General features: G+C 59.8%; 1 protein-coding gene across 1 annotated transcript; it reads left to right on the forward strand.

Annotated features, from left to right (window-relative positions):
- Positions 1-1,298: 1,298 nt before the first annotated feature.
- ARHGEF19 (Rho guanine nucleotide exchange factor 19) lies at positions 1,299-15,696 on the forward strand. Its single transcript, XM_079776108.1, has 16 exons — positions 1,299-1,412; positions 7,784-8,218; positions 8,656-8,937; positions 9,096-9,204; positions 9,280-9,356; positions 9,653-9,915; positions 10,622-10,782; positions 10,889-11,041; positions 11,277-11,406; positions 11,557-11,631; positions 11,781-11,870; positions 12,042-12,202; positions 12,919-13,077; positions 13,380-13,459; positions 14,667-14,771; positions 15,197-15,696. The coding sequence occupies exons 2-16, from the start codon at positions 7,813-7,815 to the stop codon at positions 15,352-15,354; spliced, it is 2,409 nt and encodes an 802-aa protein (XP_079632234.1). The 5' UTR covers positions 1,299-1,412; positions 7,784-7,812; the 3' UTR covers positions 15,355-15,696.
- Positions 15,697-17,020: the final 1,324 nt, after the last annotated feature.

Raw genomic sequence — 17,020 nt, forward strand, 5'->3', positions numbered from 1 at the left:
CCACCTCCCAGTGCTGCAGTTTGGGGCCATTGCCATCTCTGTGGTGGCCTTTCACTGAGCACCCTGGACTGGATGCTGGGGACCCAAAAATAAGCCAGAGCTTTTTCATTCCCTCAGGGAGCTTCCAGTTTTTAACAAGGACTGGTTAGGAGTCCTGAAGTGCCGGTCTCGCAGGAGGTGGTGTTACTGTGAAAACTGCTCTTGTCATTTAGTGGGAATGGGAGGGAGAATCATCCAAAGAACTTGTCCCCAGCAGCATGACAGCCTCTTCCTGGGCCACTGGCTTCTCATGGGTTTAGCAGGAGATGTGGGCCATGGTCCCACAGGCCCTTGGGAACTAGGAGCCCTCTGGGGCTGGTGGGGAGGAGGCAAGTCCCCCAGCAGCCCTGTCACCAGCATTAGCTCTCAGGGAGGGGGAGGCCAGAGGATCAGGAACACAGTGGGGAGAGGGTCGGCCTCAGTATGGAGTTTAGCTGTGACCTGGCGCCAGAGCAGGAGGGCACACTGCCCACAGGTGCAGTGATCTGAAGGTGTGTGGGACACATTCCCCCACCCGGGGCTGCAGTTCAGTTTCATCACCATCTTTGTGATGGCTTTCCCACTGGCACCCCTGTTTGCCCTGCTCAACAATGGGTGGAGATCCGACTGGACACCCATAAGTCCATGTCTGAGTTCCGGCTGCCAGAGGCTGAGCAGGCACAGGGCTTTGGGATCTGGCTGCTCCTGCTTCAGTCGCCGTCAGTGTGCGTGTGGGGCAAAGGCGTGGAATACAGGGACAGGGGTAATGGAGATCAGAGACTGGGAGGGAGGCTCAGGAGTAGGGAAATGGAGGCTGGAGCTGGAAATCAGGGTCAGAGATTGGGAAATAGGGGCAGAGGGCTAGGACCCTGGGGCTTAGGCTCATCCTGCCTGTGGAAGTGCCCGGAGGAGGTGAAACTGGGCCCTGAAGACCCTCCAGCCCTGCAAGCTCTCCCCAGCGCCTTCCCCTGGGACTGCCACGTCTCCTGTGCCAGCAGGAACAGCACAGCCTGGCGACCGCCCCTCCAGCCTACCTTGCCCAGGGCAACCACGCCCCCCGGCAGGTGGCGTTCCCAAGGGCCTGTAGGACCACGGCCCGTGTCAAGGCTCAACCCCTGAGAAGCCAATGGGGCATTTCTGGCCCAGGAAAAGGGTGTCAGGCTGCAGGGGGCGGGGCGCGGGGCGCGGAGGGGGCGGGGCCTGTCTGTGAGGGGTGGGGCACAGCCTGTGAGGGGGTGGGGCGGGGCCTCGCTGGGGGCGGGGCAGAAAGCGGAGTCTGGGGAACGGATGAGTGGGCAGAGCTCGAGGCTCAGGGCCAGACCTCTAGGGCGGGGGCGGGAGGGCCCGGCGTGGAATCCAGAGCCTCGCAGGACCCCGCGCCCTCCGCAACCCAGGTACGTCCTTCCCGCAGGGGAGGGAACCTCACTCTCTTCTACTGGAAGCTGCTGGCTGTGCGTCATCAGGGCTTCATCATCACCTCCAAGGTAGGCTCAGCGTCGGACAGACCAGGGTTCAAGTTCAGGCTCTGCCGCCGACGGGCTGCACATGGGGAAACATTACAGAACAGGATATTTAATCGGATCGTTACGAAGATTCAGTGTCAAGCACTTGCACATCGTACGTGCTCCGTGAGTCAGTATCGCCACCACCACTACTATTACCTCTTGGCAACAGACCTGGAGGAAGCGGGGAGCATGTCCCTCAGCCTTGCTCCGGACCCCCTTTTCCTAGCCCTGCCTCTCACAGGGTCCTGGTGTCAAGGGGCTCTAATTAAACCTCTGTCTTTGGACAAAGGACAACTTGCTTATGTTTCGGTTTCTTCATCTGTAAAACGGGCGTAGTAACTGTATTTACCTCCTAGAGTTGTTGTGAGGATTAAATGAAGGAAGACCCGGAAAACCCTCAGAATAGTGTCTTGCACTCAGGAAGCACTCGTAAATTAAGATTGCTAAGGAGTCATTCTCTCTTTGGCCCCCACTTCTCCCCAGCACGTGGTATTCTTTTTTAAAAAATATTTTTATTGATTTTAGAGAGGAAGGGAGAGGGATAGAGAGATAGAAACATCAATGATGAGAATCATTGATCAGCTGCCCCCCCGCCCGCCCCCCCACTGGGGATGGAGCTCACAACCCAGGCATGTGCCCTTGCCCAGAATCGAACCTGGGACCCTTCAGTCCACTGAGCCAAACCGGCTAGGGCACGTGGTATTCTTCCTGCGCCCCCTCGCCTGGCTCGTGCCTGACATGCCAGTCATCCTGGCCTTGGCTAAGCAGGCGCTGGACCAACGCGAGGCGCAGCTTCGGTCGGAGGGCCTGCGGACCCCGCCCCCCCTCTGGCCGCGCCCCTCTGCCCGCCCCAGGCCTTAGCTCAGCTTCCTTCCCCCTCTGGTTTGTCCTCTCCCAGCGCGAGGGTTGGGCCGCATCGCCTCTAATTATCCCCTAGCCCCGCCCACGCCACGCCCCCTGTTAAGTATTATCCGGGTTCAGGTCTTCTCCCCGCTGTCTGGGGGGCAGCCTACTCGGCCCTACCAAGCGGTGCGTTCTGTTCGCTGCAGCAGAGGCTCTGTCCCCAGAGCCCAGGCGGCAGGAGCGAGCGAGGCAGGCCTGCCCTTCCAGGACCCGAGGTCCCCAAGGATGCTCCTTTCATGAAGGTTCTCTGCTTCCCGCTCGGGGTCTGGACAGTACCTTGGCCAGCGTCCTCGAGGTCACCCGGAGCTGGGATGAGAGTGTTAGAGTTCCCCAAGACCCCGAGTCCTGCCCTGCCTCCCTCTCCGTTCCCTGTCTCCTGCCCCATGTGCAGTGCTGACAATAGACCTCTCTGGGTTCCCCAGCTTGCTGCCTCTCCCTGGACACCGGCCCTGTCGCCTGTGTGCAGTGTCTCCTCATTATGGGATGATGCTGGGGGGCGGGGCGGGCAAGAGGAATATGAGGGAGTGGAGGTACCTAGTCACTTTGAACTGAATGGTCACCAGTTGATAGGGGGAGAGTTCACTGGGGCCTGGGCCCTGGACCCCCCGCCCCATATGTCCATTAAAGCCTGTAGTGTATGAATAATAATAAAAGGATTTAGTTAGGTCAGCTGAGACACCTCCCAACAGATTTTCAAACACTTCACCAGGTCGTCCCCAAAGCCTGGCGCGGCGGCACAGGCAGTGATTAAGGACACAGGTTGGTGGTGGAGTCGGGCAGACCTGGATTTTGAATATCAGTTCTGACTCTTATTAGCCGCATGACCTTGAGTAAGTTATTTAATCCCTAGAACCCCCATTTCATCATCTTTGGGATACGGGCTTCATAAAGCTAATGAGAGATTTAAATGGAATAATGCCCAGCTGTACAAGCCTCGTGTCCTCATCTAAGAAGTGAGAGCTGGAGCAGTATCTGGAACAGTGAGTGCCCGGCACATAGTGAGTGTACAATGAGAGTTATTAGCAACATGAATATTAGTATGTATGTACATATTCATGTTGCTGTGAGGTGCCTGCATGCTCAGATGAATGGCAGGCAGTATGAGGGAGAAAGCAGCTTCCCCTTCCCCTGGCTTGGGAACATGCATGCCAGGCACAGACTAGGCCCTCCTTCCCTGGCACTGGTTCTGCTTGGGCTATTTGAATTGGTTTATTGGGGGCTCATTGGGTGAGGACTAGAGTCTGGGAAGACTTCCTGGAGGAGGAGGCTGTTAGAGGTGATGAGATGGGTCACTCATGAGGAGCGGTGATGCTGGAAGGACTGGCCAGGATGATGGCAGATGCATCATCACCTACCTTCATGATTTCCACCTCCCAACCATAGGGATGAGTGTTCCCATTTTACAGATGCTGTCGCGGCTCAGTGAGGTCAGCTCACCAAGGAGTTCTCAAGGTCCCTGAGGAGTCCAAGGCTTGAGAGGTTCCCTGCGAAGGCCCCAGGATGCTCCCCAGCCCCAAGGGAAGTCCTGAGCGCGCCTCACATTCGGGAAGCTCGAGAAGAGGGTGACCTGTCTCCTGGGAGGAAAAGCAGGGCCTCCCCATCTTTAGGGTGTCGGTCTGGGGTCCTCCAGAGCCTCTCCTGGGCATAGGACTCCCATTGTTCCAGCCCCCCTCTTGTACCCCAGACTGGCCAAACCGGTTCTGGGGAAGGGGGGCGGGGAGCAGGCACGTTGAGACAGCCGCCTGCCCGCCTGCGAGGTTCCCTCCGCCTTCACCTCCCCCTCCCTGCCCCACACAATACCCGGGAGCGTGCATCGCCCGGGCTCAGGGGCCATGCTGACATCGCCCCCTGAGGACCTGGCTGCAACCCCAGAGCCCCCAGGGTGGCCCGGAGCCCTGGACCGTGCGGGAGGCTGGACCGGAAGGAACTCCCTGGCTGAGGTAGGGCCCCACCCGGCTGCCAGCAGCCCATCCTTCTCCCGCCAGTCTCCCAGAGGGAGTCCTTTGTGCTGCCCGCCGCACTCCCTGTGGCTTTCTGGGGCTCCACAGCCTGCTGGGCCGGGATCCCCTTTCCAGCCATGACCTTCCGCTTGGCTTTGTCCCTTTAGGGGCTGAGGGGCCTTGGTAGGGTCCTTACTCCTTTGGGCAACAAGGCAAGGGGCACCAGGGAAGGGGCAGGGAAAAGCTGGGCACAGGAGGCCAGAGGTGCTTTCCCTGGACTATGGTAGTGCCCAGGGACCCTTTCTGCCAGCCTTGCCATGGATCCATTGCCCTGTGATTAGCAGTGCCCACTGGATGGACTCTGGGCCCCTGACCATCCTTCTCATCCTGCGGAGGGGCCTGATTTACAGATGGGGACACTGAGGCCCAGGGACAGACTTGCCCAGGGCCACACAACTTGTTCATGTCCACACTGGGCCTTGAACCTTGGCAGGGTTTTCCCCTGTGGGTTCCAGAAGGACTGTGGCTGGCCTAGTGGACACTAGATCTCCTGCCATCATGTCTTGGGCAGGTCATGTCCCTGCTCCTGTGGCCACTTCTCTTGAAGTTGTCTTCTTTTCCAGCAGAGATGAGCTACACACAATATAAACACAGCTCTGCCCCTCCTCGGTCCCCAGCATTGAGGCAGAGCGGGCCACAGGCCTGGAAGGTCACAGGGCCGGCAGCCCAGCTAGATGGGTCATTCCTTTTGCCCCTTGGTCTGGACCCTGGCTTCCCCCCTAGAGACCTGCCTCCAGCCCGGCTCCCCCTAGAAAGCTTTCCACCACCCAGCCTTCTCCCCTGAGGCTTTAGGAGGGGGTGTTCCTGCCCCCGGGGCTCCGTGTTTTGCTCATTTCTCTCTGCAACTGACAGGGGAGTGGGTGGTTCCTCCCTGCCCTTCAGGAGCTTGCAGAACCCAAGTGGAGAAAGTCTTCCAGAATACAAGGAAGCGGGGGCATGCATGTATTCTTGCATGCGTGTGTTCTTGCATGCGTGCTTTCTTGCATGCATGTTTTCTTGCATGCGTGTGCCCACAGAAGCAAGTGGGACTTCTGTGTTGAGGGCTTCTGGTTCCTGAAAGAAAGAGACCTGTGTGGTGGACAGTGGTCCCCTGTCTCCTGCCAGATGCTTCTACAAAGTTGGGTATGTCTCACCCTCACTGCCTCAGTTTCCCCATCTGTGTGATAGCCCCTGACTGGAGAAAGACTAATAACACTCAGAAGAATGACTATGAACGACAAAGCTCCTACTACGTTATCCTTAATTCTCATATTAGTGTTTGACATGACTATCCTAGTTACCAGATGAGGAAACTGAGAGACTTGCTTAGATGGACAGAGGTTTAATATACAAGCGAAAGTGCCTGGCTGGTGTGGCTCAGTGGTTGACTGTCGACCTATGAACCAGGAAGTCACAGTTCGATTCCCGATAAGGGCACATGCCCCGGTTGCAGGCTCCATCCCCAGTAGGAGGTGTGTAGGAGGCAGCCGATGCATGATTCTCTTATTGATGTTTCTCTCTCTCTCTCTCTCTCCCTCTCCCTTCCGCTCTGAAATCAATCAATCAATCAATAAAGAGTTGAGAGGCTGGGTGCAGAGAGAGTGGGGTCCAGTCACAGACCCAGCTGTCCCCCCTGGGTCCTCTCTCCCTTTCTCCCAGGGTCACTGACATCGTCACTGTCTCTCACAGGCCGAGGCTTTCTCCCTGACCTACGTGTATTGGGTCCCCAGATATTTCCGTCAGAACAGTTAGCTCTTACTTCCTCCAGGAAGCCTTCCTGGAGAGCTCAGGTCGAGGCGAGCCCAGCACCCTGCTCCGATGGCTCCCCTGGCTCTGCTTTTGCCAACCTGGATTGTAACTGTTTTCGTTTTTGGCTTCCCCTGCTGGACTGGCAACCCCGCAGGGCACGACACGTCCCTCCATCTGTCTCTGGGTTTTTCTGGGCTTCACGGCATCCGGTCTGTCTGAAATTGTCAGCGTCACTGTCTCCATCTCTGTGTCCCTGACTGTCTCGGCATTTTGGGTCTCAGCGTCTAAGTTGCTGCTGAAAGGTCTCCGTTTCTCCAGGTCTCTGTCTCCTGGGCCTCCTGGCCCTGCCAGGCTGGGCACTGCCCTTTTGGCCTGAGGGGCCTCTGGGGATGGGGGGGGTCTTTGCTGCCCTGCCTGCCCACAGCGAGGCCAGGCTAGGGTAGGCCCCCGCCCAGCCGCTGCCTGCTCCCTCCCTCCCTCCCTCCCGCTTGCCTCACCACAGGGTTTGATGAATCAAACTCTTTGTCTGGGTGGGATCTCCCCCAGCCAGCTGGGCAGAGAGAGGGCTTCCCCGGGCCGGAGCAGCCGACCATCAGCAGCAGCCTCGGCTGGAGAGGTGAGGGGCGCAGGAGGGCCGCCGGCAGAGGGCCCGGGCTGTGGGGGCTTGGACCCCGGGGTCATTAGGACTGTCCCGAGGCTCCAGCAGCCTCCCGGGGTGACTTCCTATGCAGGGAGGACCCATTCAGCCTGGCCTGATCCTGGGGCTGGAAGCCGGGGTGGGGAAGAAACCCTTCTCGCCCCAAGCTGGGGGGCTGGGACACCTCCCCGTCCTGCTCCTGGGAGTGCCCAGCCTGATTTGCCTGGTGGCGCGCCTGCCAGTCTGTGACTCTCCCAGCCAGCTTGGCATGGGTGTGGGCACCACTCAGCACTGAAAGCTGCAACTCTGGGCATGGGAAGGGAGGTTGGGTAACACCAGAGCCAGGACTTCCTAGGCCTGCGTGTTTGTGTCCGCATCCTGGTGGGTGAGTGTGACTGGAACAGGAGTGGGAGAAAGCTTGAGTGGATATGTAAATAACGACGGGGTCCCTGTGTGTGAAAATGTGTGGTTGTGTAAAGAAGTGTGTGAATGTGCGGGCCTGTGAATGGGAAATGTCTGAGCGAATCTGTGAAGTTGTGTATGTCAGTGTGTGTACTTGGGAGAAAATGTGTGTGGATGTACGTGACAGTGTATGTATCTGTACATCTGATCATATGTCCGAGTTAGAAAATGCACAAGGTGGTTAAAAGCACAGACTCAGAAGCTAGACTGCCTGGGTTTGAATCCCGGTTCCACCATTCACCAAATACCTCTGCGCCTCACTTTCCTCACCTGTACGATGGGGATAATAATAGCATCAACTCAGGGCTGATGTGAGGATAAATGAGATACAATGTCTAAAGCACCTGGCCTATCATTCATTAAATGCCATGTAAGTATTAGTGATTCCTATGTAATTAGGTGTGTGAGCGTGCTGGTACAAATGCGTGTACACATGTCTACATCAGGGTCTGTCCAGGCTTCCAGGACATGGTGGCTTCCTGGCCAGCCCTGCTGTCCTGTGTCTGGTTCTGATATTTTCTCCCCTCCAGGCCCAGGTGACTGGCAGAGCAAAGGAGGAATGGACTGTGGGCCACCTGCCACCCTCCAGCCCCACCTGGCTGCGCCACCTGGTACGGCCTGCCACCCCGTAGCTGTGTGCCAGCAGGAGAGTCTGTCCTTTGTGGAGTTGCCCACCCTGCAGCCCCCAAGCTCTGTGTGTCTGGATCTCTTCCCTGTCACCCCAGAGGAGCTGCAGGCTCCTGGCAGCCGCTGGTCCCTGGGGACCCCTGCTCCTCTCCTATGGTCACCGTCCCCAGGAGTCCCAGACACCGAGATCTCTCCCGGCGGGGGGATGCGGCCCAGCAGGGCTGGCAGCTGGCCACACTGTCCTAGTGCCCAGCCCCCACCTCTGGAGGGACCCTGGAGTCCCCAGCACCCACCGCCTCAGCGCCGGGCCAGCCATGGCTCGGAGAAGAAGTCAGCCTGTGAGTCACTCTGGGTGACCTGGTGGGGGGAGGGGAGAGAGGGGGGGGGCCCAGAGGGGTGAGTAGGGGTGAGGTTGCGTGGCTTTTTAGGACTCTTAAGCCCCAGAGACCCCCAAAACAGGCAGGACGAGTGGTAGGTTTACGTGATAGGGAGCTGGAGCTCAGGGAGACGGGAATGCCTTGTCTGCAGTCACACAGCCAGTGAGCGGCTGTCCGGGGCTCCCTGGCCCTTTGCCCACCCTTTGCCCACTGCACGCAGGCACTGTGTCCCTCTGCCCCTCTAGCTGATTTCATTTCTCTGGGGACCAGCTCTCAGCAAACACATGGCCCTGTCACTTGGACATGTTGCCTAGATGCTCAGGGCCCCAGGGCAGCAGCAGAGAGGAGGTGGGAGAGAGCCCCGCGGTCGCCAGCCTGTGCTCTCACCCCACCTGCAGGGCGCAAGATGCGGGTGTACCAGAGCGAAGAGGCCCCTGGCAGCCCCGAGGCCCACGCTGTCTTCCTGGAGCCTGGCCAGGTGGCAGAGCCGCCTCTGAGCCCAGAGGAGCCTAGGCCCCGAGAGCTGGCGGGGCCCACCCGCGGGGGCCTGGAGGGGCCTGAGCGGAGGCGCTTCTCGGCCTCCGAGCTGATGACCCGGCTGCACTCTTCCCTGCGCCTGGGGCGGCACTCGGCAGCCAGAGCACTGGCCCCGGGGTCAGGCGCTGGAGCAGCCCGGGAAGGTACCTGCGCCTCCCCTTGGCCCCAAGAGCAGCCCGGGAGCCAGATGCCGGGGGGGAGCACGGCTCACTCCCTGGACACGCGAGGCTGGGTGCTGGTCAGCTGGAGTGTGGCGCCCCGCTGCCCAGGGCCACCCACCCTCCGCTCTCGCCTTCCCCAGGGAAAGCATCTGGAAGGGAGTCGCGCAGCGCAGAGATGAGGGTGGAGGCCGTGGCGACGGCAGCCCCCGTGGACCCCAGCGGGAGCCCTGGCAGCGGCCCCGAGTCCAGGTAGCCCCTCTCCCTCCAGGGTCGGGCCTGAGGCAGGGGTGCACGCCGCGGAGCCCCGACGTTCTCTCTTTCTAGGCTGGAATCGCAGGAAGAGCCGGCTCAGGGTTCCAGAAGCGCCAGCGAGCGACGACAGTCACGGTTCCTCCTTAACTGTACGCAGGAGGGGGCCGTGGAGGAAGGGGCTGAGGGCCTGGGGAAACCGGGAGACTGGGGTCCGAGAGTTGAGACACAGGGGTCGTGTGAGAGGGAGGGAACGGAATCTCAGTTCCCAGCACGGGGGGCTAGCGCGCAGTTGGTGCTCAAGCAGTGTTTATGGATGAGTGAATGAATGAATGAATGAATGAATTCACTGTCCCGCTGCTTGTTGAGTGAGGTGGGCTCTTGGGGGGCCGGGAGGAGCCGGGCCGCGGCAGGCGGGCGCCCACAGCCCTCCCGTCTCCCCGCCCAGCTGTCCTCTACCAGGAATACAGCGACGTGGCCAGCGCCCGCGAGCTGCGGCGGCAGCAGCGCGAGGAGGAGGGCCCGGGGGACGAGGCCGAGGGCGCGGAGGAGGGGCCCGGGCCGCCGCGCGCCAACCTCTCCCCCAGCAGCTCCTTCCGCGCGCAGCGCTCGGCGCGGGGCTCCACCTTCTCCCTCTGGCAGGACATCCCCGACGTGCGGGGCAGCGGCGTCCTGGCCACGCTGAGCCTGCGCGACTGCAAGCTGCAGGAGGTGCGCGCGGGACCCGGCGGGCGGGGCCCCAGAGCTGCCAGCCGGGGGAGGGGGTCCTGAGGCCCAGAGGGGAGGCGGCAACTGTATGGAGCGGGGCCAGGAGAACCTGGTCCGGAGACTTAGCGCGGTTCCGGGCCACAGGGGTCCCGGGCCAGCGGGACTGCAAACTGCAGAAGGTGGGGAAGGCGGGGCCACAAGAGGGCGGGACCGAGGGGGACGGGTGATGCCCAGGTGGTTGCTAGGACCTGACCGGGCGGGGCTGGCTGCCAGAGAAGTCCGAGGAGCCCTGGAGCCGAAAGCCAGTGGAGAAGCGGGGCGAAGGGGCGGGGTCAACGGGGGCGAGGCCTAGGATAGGGCAGGGCCAGAGGAGGGTCCGATTCAGGCTGGGCCAGGGGAGGAGGGATCAGCCTGGACCTGGAAGATGCAGAGCCAACCCTAGCGAACCCGGGTGGTGGGCGGGGACCAGGCGGGGCCAAGAAAAGGGGCGGGTCAGAGAGAGGGCGGGGCCATCGGATGACCGGCCCGGCCCAAAGCCCAGGGCTAGGGGCTCCATCGAGGGCTCCAGTTTGGTTGGAACAATTGTGCTGGGCAGGAGATGGATCCTGAACCCCACTAGGCACCAGATCAGGGGTGGGGAACAAGAGGTGGTGTCCAGGGCCAGGAACGGGTGGACTGGTCTGGCGGTTCAACCCCTCGTCTGCCTCAGGCCAAGTTTGAGCTGATCACGTCGGAGGCCTCATACATCCACAGCCTGTCGGTGGCTGTCGGCCACTTCTTGGGCTCAGCTGAGTTGAGTGAGTGTCTGGGGGCACAGGACAAGCAGTGGCTGTTCTCCAAACTGCCCGAGGTCAAGAGCACCAGCGAGAGGTAAGGGACTGGCCTGGCCTGGCCTGGTGGGGGGCAGGGATGAGATTGGCCCGGGCTCCTAGGTCTGGGGTCTCACCCTGTCCCTGACCCCTCGCTGACCCCTCAGGTTCCTGCAGGACCTGGAGCAGCGACTGGAGGCAGATGTCCTGCGCTTCAGTGTGTGTGACATTGTGTTGCACCACTGCCCTGCCTTCCGCCGAGTCTACCTGCCCTACGTCACCAACCAGGCCTACCAGGAACGCACCTACCAGCGCCTGCTGTAGGCTGGGGACTCGGACAGGGGGGAGGACAGAGAGGTTCTCGGGTGGGAGTAGGCGTGGAGGACTGGGTGAGGAAGGGTGACCTGAGGGGGAGGGCGTCCCTGTACAGGGCGCTGTGACCAGCGTGCAGGAAGGATGTGCTGAGAAAGCACCTGAAGGACCACGGGGTGGCTGGGTCATGGATCCCAGGAATTCAGACCCAACTGTGACCCCAGGCCCCTCCCCAATTTCCAGCCTGGAGAACCCCAAGTTCCCTGGCATCCTGGCTCGCCTAGAGGAGTCTCCCGTGTGCCAACGCCTGCCCCTCACCTCCTTCCTCATCCTGCCGTTCCAGAGAATCACCCGCCTCAAGATGCTGGTGGAGGTACCTACGGGGCACAGGCTGCCGTGAGGGCTGGGCGACGGAGATGCCACTGTGGACCTCCACAGCCCCTTCTGGGTGGGCGCCCGTGGGTGGGCAGGGTCACGGGGGGGAGGCCCTGGCCTGCCGCATTGAACCGACCCCTCCCTCCAGAACATTTTGAAGCGGACAGCACAGGGCTCTGAAGACGAAGACATGGCCACCAAGGCCTTCAATGCACTCAAGGAGGTGAGCTCGGCAGGGCAGGGGCCTTCTGGCTCCCAGGGGCCTCCCCAGAGCCCCGGTGTGTCTGTAAAGGTCCCCAGGTGGGCGTCTGAGGCTGGGCTGTGGGAGCCGGGGCTGTGGGGCTGCAGGTGACCCGCCCACGGCCTCCCCAGCTGGTGCAAGAATGCAACGCCAGTGTGCAGTCCATGAAGAGGACGGAGGAGCTCATCCACCTGAGCAAGAAGATCCACTTTGAGGGCAAGGTGCATGCCCACAGCGGGCGGGTGGGCACACAAAGGGCAGCTCTTGTTCCCTCCTTCCCTGGGGGCTGCAGGCCAATTCATCGCTGCCCCCCATCCCTCCCTGGCCTGTGCTCTCTGCCCTGCTGCCCGGGTCTGACCTCTTCTCCCTCTTTGCCTTCTCCTTCCGCCCAGATCTTCCCACTGATCTCCCAGGCCCGCTGGCTGGTGCGGCACGGGGAGCTGGTGGAGCTGGCCCCACTGCCTGCGGCCCCCCCGGCCAAGCTGAAGCTGTCCAGCAAGGCGGTCTACCTGCACCTCTTCAATGACTGCTTGCTTCTCTCCCGACGGAAGGAGTGAGTCGGGGCCCGGTGTGGGGGGAGGTAGATTGGAGCTGGGCTCCCTTCTTCCCCACTAAGGGGCACACAGCCAGTCCGTCACGGGGCCTGGGAGCCCCAGCCTGCCCCGGACGGTGTTGCCAGGGCACCCTGAGCCTGGGTGGCTTCAGCAGGAAAGGCAAGTTCATCTTCTAGAATCAAGGGCTGGACTGTGTACAAAGGATTTGAAGCTGCTCTGAGCTTAAGCCAATTAGAGCACAGCCCTGGAGTCCCAGCTCTGCCCCGAGTCATAATGATAACAGCCAGCACTCGCCATGCGCCTATCCTGTGCCAGGCATGCTATGTGGATTACTCCCTGTTGCCCTCTAAATATTTCCCTGGTAAGTAGGCTCCCTCGTTATTGTCAGTATCTTGGAGCTGATAGTGCAGGGGTCAGGAGGAGCCCCAGTCTGTCTGATGCTAGACCCCACTAAACAGAGACGAGGTCTCATCAGAGTTGCTGACCAGTTGGCTCTTAGAACGGGCTCAGGGTAGAGGCTCAGAGAGAAGTTGACAACATGCCTGGGGTCAGAGGCTGGTCTCTCCTTCCACCTGCCAGTGATCTGGTAGGAACGGAGTTCCCAGTTCCTCTTGCGGACTTTGCCGGCTGCCAGGGAGGTGGTGCCCTGCACAGTTGAGTTTCCTGGAGGAGGATGCTAGAAGGGCAGCTGACCTCGCCTCCCCTGGTCCTGCAGGCTGGGCAAGTTTGCCGTTTTTGTCCACGCCAAGATGGCCGAGCTGCAGGTGAAGGACCTGAGCCTGAAGCCCCAGGGCATCCCCGGCCACGTGTTCCTCCTTCAGCTCCTGCACGGGCAGCACACGAAGCACCAGTTCCTGCTGAGGGCCCGCACGGAGTGAGTGGGCCTGGGGCTGGGGAGAGAGGACCCGTCCCAGGCAGGTACTGGCCTTTTCTCTCTGGCTTCAGGACAGTGGCATGAGGCAGGGCATGGGCAGAGCTGGCACCCAGGGGGTCTGGGCCTGCTCTGTTCTTATGCTCAAAGCTGGGTAGGCCATAGGGCTGTGAGGTGAGTCCTGGGGTGGGCATCATACATGACCTGGGTGGGTCTGGATCATACCCCGTGTCCCAGCTGTCTCATCACCCTGGCCCTGGGAAATGCAGTTTGCATGTTGTGATAACTTGGCCTCCCTTTTCTAGAAGTGAGAAGCAGCGATGGATCTCTGCCATGTGCCCCTCCAGCCCCCAGGAAGACAAGGAGGTCATCAGCGAGGGGGAAGGTAGCAGCCTGCCAACCTCCGCCCTCCAAGGCCCACATCCCCTGGGCTGGGTACCTTGTTTCCCCCCTTCCCTCCAATCCTGGGTGCCAGGCGGCCAGCAGGACTACAGGGAGAGAGATCAGCTGCCCGGGGCAGTCGGGGGCAGCTCTGCAGAACCTTGAAGGAGGGCAGACTTCACATAGGACAGGCCGACCCCCGTGTGCACAGACAGCACCCTGGAGGTGACAAAGCCTTTTATATCCTCCCAGTTCATCCCCACAGAAGCCCATTTTACAGGTTAGAAAACAGAGATTCAGGGCGGTAAGGTGACTTGTCCGAGTTCACCCAACTAGTAAGTGGCAGGGCTGAGATTCAAGTTAGGTCTGGCCCCAGATATGTGGTTTTCCCAATACGACCAGCCCATCTAGTGTGATAGGAAGAGCTGAGGGCCTGGACCGGTACAGATTCTCTGGCTTGAGCTAGAAATCCTGCTCAGGTTGGCGGGTGAGCTTCCCATTCTAAAGAGGTGCTCAGGGAAGGTCCCTGAAAGATGAGGAGGGGCAGGAGGAGATGCAAAGATCTGGGGGAGAGCACTCCTGGTAGGAGGGACAGCCAGTGCAAAGGCCCTGAGGCAGGTGGGAGCTCAAGAGTGTTTGAGGAACAGCAGGGTGAGCAGTGTGGCTGAGCTTCATGAGGGAGGGGGGGTGGGAAAGAAGAGGGGAGGAGAGGCGGTTAGCAAGGGGGCAATGCCAGACCAGGCAGGGCTTTGTAGGCTGCAGGGAGGACTTCGGATTTTATTCTAAGAGGAGCAGGATGCCCTGGAGGGTTATGAACTGGGCAGCATGTGGCTTGAATCCCAGTTGAGGAGGGTGGCCTGGAGGGAGCACCAGGGAGCATTAGGGGGGCATATGAAGGGGCCATTACTGCTTTGTGGGGGGGTTTCTGGGGGCAGTTGGACATTGGCCTGGAGGTCAGGAGCAAGGTGTTGTGTTGAGCTGGGAGAAGAGAGCCCTGGGTGCAGTAACAGTAACGGAAGCTGGGAGGGACTGGACTCACTGGGGCTTGTGTTTAGGGTAAGCGAGGAGAAGAGCGGCCAGGGTGGGCTAGGGAGGGGCAGAGGAAAAGAAGCAGCAGCGGCCACCCTCCCACCCCCTTACTTCCTCCTCTGCCCCTCCCTGCCCGCTCCATCATGCCCTGGGGACTCCCTCAGTCTCTCTTGGGCTGTCAGACCGCCCCCAGGTTCAGTGTGTCCGGACGTACAAGGCCCTGCAGCCGGACGAGCTGACCTTGGAGAAGACTGACATCCTGGCAGTGAGGACCCGGACCAGTGACGGTGAGAGGGGCCTCCTGGGAGGGCCTCCCGATGGCGTTCTCGTGAGCAGGAGGTAGCTAGATGGCTAAGACGTCACAGGGAAAGGTTATGCAAGTGTTGCTCAGCCACAGCATGCAGGAATAAAGTTAGACAAGAGGAGGAACTTCCTACTTGTAAAGATGTAGGATTGAGAGTGACTGGCGGGGGAGAGTGGGAAATACCCTTCTTTGAGGATGTTGGGGGGCGGGGCGAGGAACAGGTCAGAAGTTCCTCTACGAGACTGCCAGAGGCAGGGTCCTTCCTGGAGCTGGAAGATGCTGAGATGGTGTCACCGCGGCACCAGGGGTGCAGACGAGGCTTGCAACAGGGCCTAGGCGTCCCCTCGCAACCCGGACCTGGTGTCCCTCGGATGCCACTGATGCTGCTCCTGTCCTGTGTGCCCCCAGGCTGGCTGGAAGGTGTCCGCCTGGCAGACGGCGAGAAGGGGTGGGTGCCCCAGGCCTACGTGGAAGAGATCAGCAGCCTCAGTGCCCGCCTCCGAAACCTCCGGGAGAATAAGCGGATCACAAGTGCCACCAGCAAACGGGGGGAGCCCCCTGCGTGAAGGGCAGCCGTGGCCTGGGACACCCGCTCCATGCCCGCTCCGGGACAGGTCCGCAGGGGACCTGCAGTGTCTCCGTTCCCCAAGCCACGCTGCTGGGACTTCTGCTCTGTGGCCCGGCATCGAGAGTACAGCTGTTCCCTCGCTTCTCGGTGTCCACTCTTCAGGGCCGAGGGCGGTTCCTTCCCCTGGCCTGGGGGCCTCTGATATCCGGCAAGGATTGCGGCCCCCTGTCTTCCATGTCCTTGACCCTGCCTGACTCTTGGTCCCTTCACCAGGGGCCTGGCTGGGAAAGGCTCCAGTACTAATAGGTCCTGTGGCCTCTATGTATCTGGGGTCTTCTGGCCAGAGCCTGCGTGGGTCCTGGTTGTGACTTGCTTGTAAATAAACTCCCATCATGCCTTTGCTTGGAGTCTGTGAGCCATCTGGTGCCCCATTCCCCCCGCTAAAGATCAGGAAGGTCTCAGGCTGCCTCCCCTGGGGGATTTCCCTTTGGTAGAGTTCCCCTCTTAACCAGAGGAGGGTGAGAGAGGGCTGCTATTAGCAAAACAGCAGGTTCAAATAGGCTTAAACAGTAAAGAGAATGTATTAGTTCTTACACTTGTTTCTTACAGTTTCTGCAACCAATTCCTGCACAGCAGGTGATGTAAAGCAACAGAAATTTGTTCTCTCACAGTTCTGGAGGCCAGAAGTCTGAAATTGGCATCCCTGGGCCAAAGTCCAGGCGTCTGGAGTGGCGATATGCTCTGGGGAGAAGGGTTCCTTGCCTAGTTCATCTTCTGGTGGCTGCCAGCTTTCCTAGGCTGGCAGCTGTATTACTCCAGTCTCTGCCTCTGTGGTCACCTTGCCTTCTCTGTGTGTCTATGTCAAATATTTCTCTGCCTCCTTCTTATAAGGATACATGTGATTACATTTGGGGCCCACCCGGATCCTTAATTCTTAACTTAAGTCCATCTTATATTTCTTAAGTCCCATCTACAATGACCCACGCCTTTTTTCTTTTTTTTGTCATATGAGATGACATTCATAGGTTCTAGGCATTAGAATATGGATGTATTTTGGGAGACCATTTCTACCACGGTTCTCATAACTGGGAAGTGTAGAGTCAAGGTGGACTTCAGGCAAGGCTCGATCCAGCAGTGGCTCATTGTTCTAACTGAGGACGCAACTCTTTACATTTCTTTACTCTGTTGTTCTTGGTGTCAACTTCATCCTAAGGCTCCCAGGGGCTTCTTCTTCTTTTTTTTTAAAATAGATTTTTATTGATTTCAGAGAGGAAGGGAGAGGGAGAGAGAGATAGAAACATCAATGATGAGAGAGAATCATTGATTGGCTGCCTTCTGCACACACACCCCACTGCAGGATTTAGCCTGCAGCCTGGCATGTACCTTGACTGGGAAGTGAACCGTGATCTCCAGGTTCACAGGTCAATGCTCAACCACTGAGCCACACCGGCCAGGCTCTGAGGCACTTCTTCATTCACAACCAACATGGAAGAAGAGAATTGTCTTTGCCCGCCCCCCCCCCCGCCCCCTTTCTCGAAGACCTCTCTGATTGGACGAGCTTGGATTACATGGCTTCCTCTGAGCTGATCATGGTAGTCAGGAGCTGGTGTGTGCTGATGGGCCTACGCCTAGGTCATGTGCTCTATATCCCTGGAGCCAGATTG

Source organism: Cnephaeus nilssonii, assembly GCF_951640355.1.
Source record: "Cnephaeus nilssonii genome assembly, chromosome: 7".
NCBI classification, from domain to species: domain Eukaryota; kingdom Metazoa; phylum Chordata; class Mammalia; order Chiroptera; family Vespertilionidae; genus Cnephaeus; species Cnephaeus nilssonii.

What these genes read in the sequence shown, in the direction of transcription:
- ARHGEF19 (XM_079776108.1), top strand. Translation starts at nt 7,813, where the DNA reads ATGGACTGTGGGCCACCTGCCACCCTCCAGCCCCACCTGGCTGCGCCA. An exon ending in GCCTCAAGATGCTGGTGGAG is followed by an intron (nt 11,407 to 11,556) that starts GTACCTACGGGG and finishes CCCTCCCTCCAG; the next exon opens with AACATTTTGAAGCGGACAGC. An exon ending in GGTCATCAGCGAGGGGGAAG is followed by an intron (nt 13,460 to 14,666) that starts GTAGCAGCCTGC and finishes TTGGGCTGTCAG; the next exon opens with ACCGCCCCCAGGTTCAGTGT.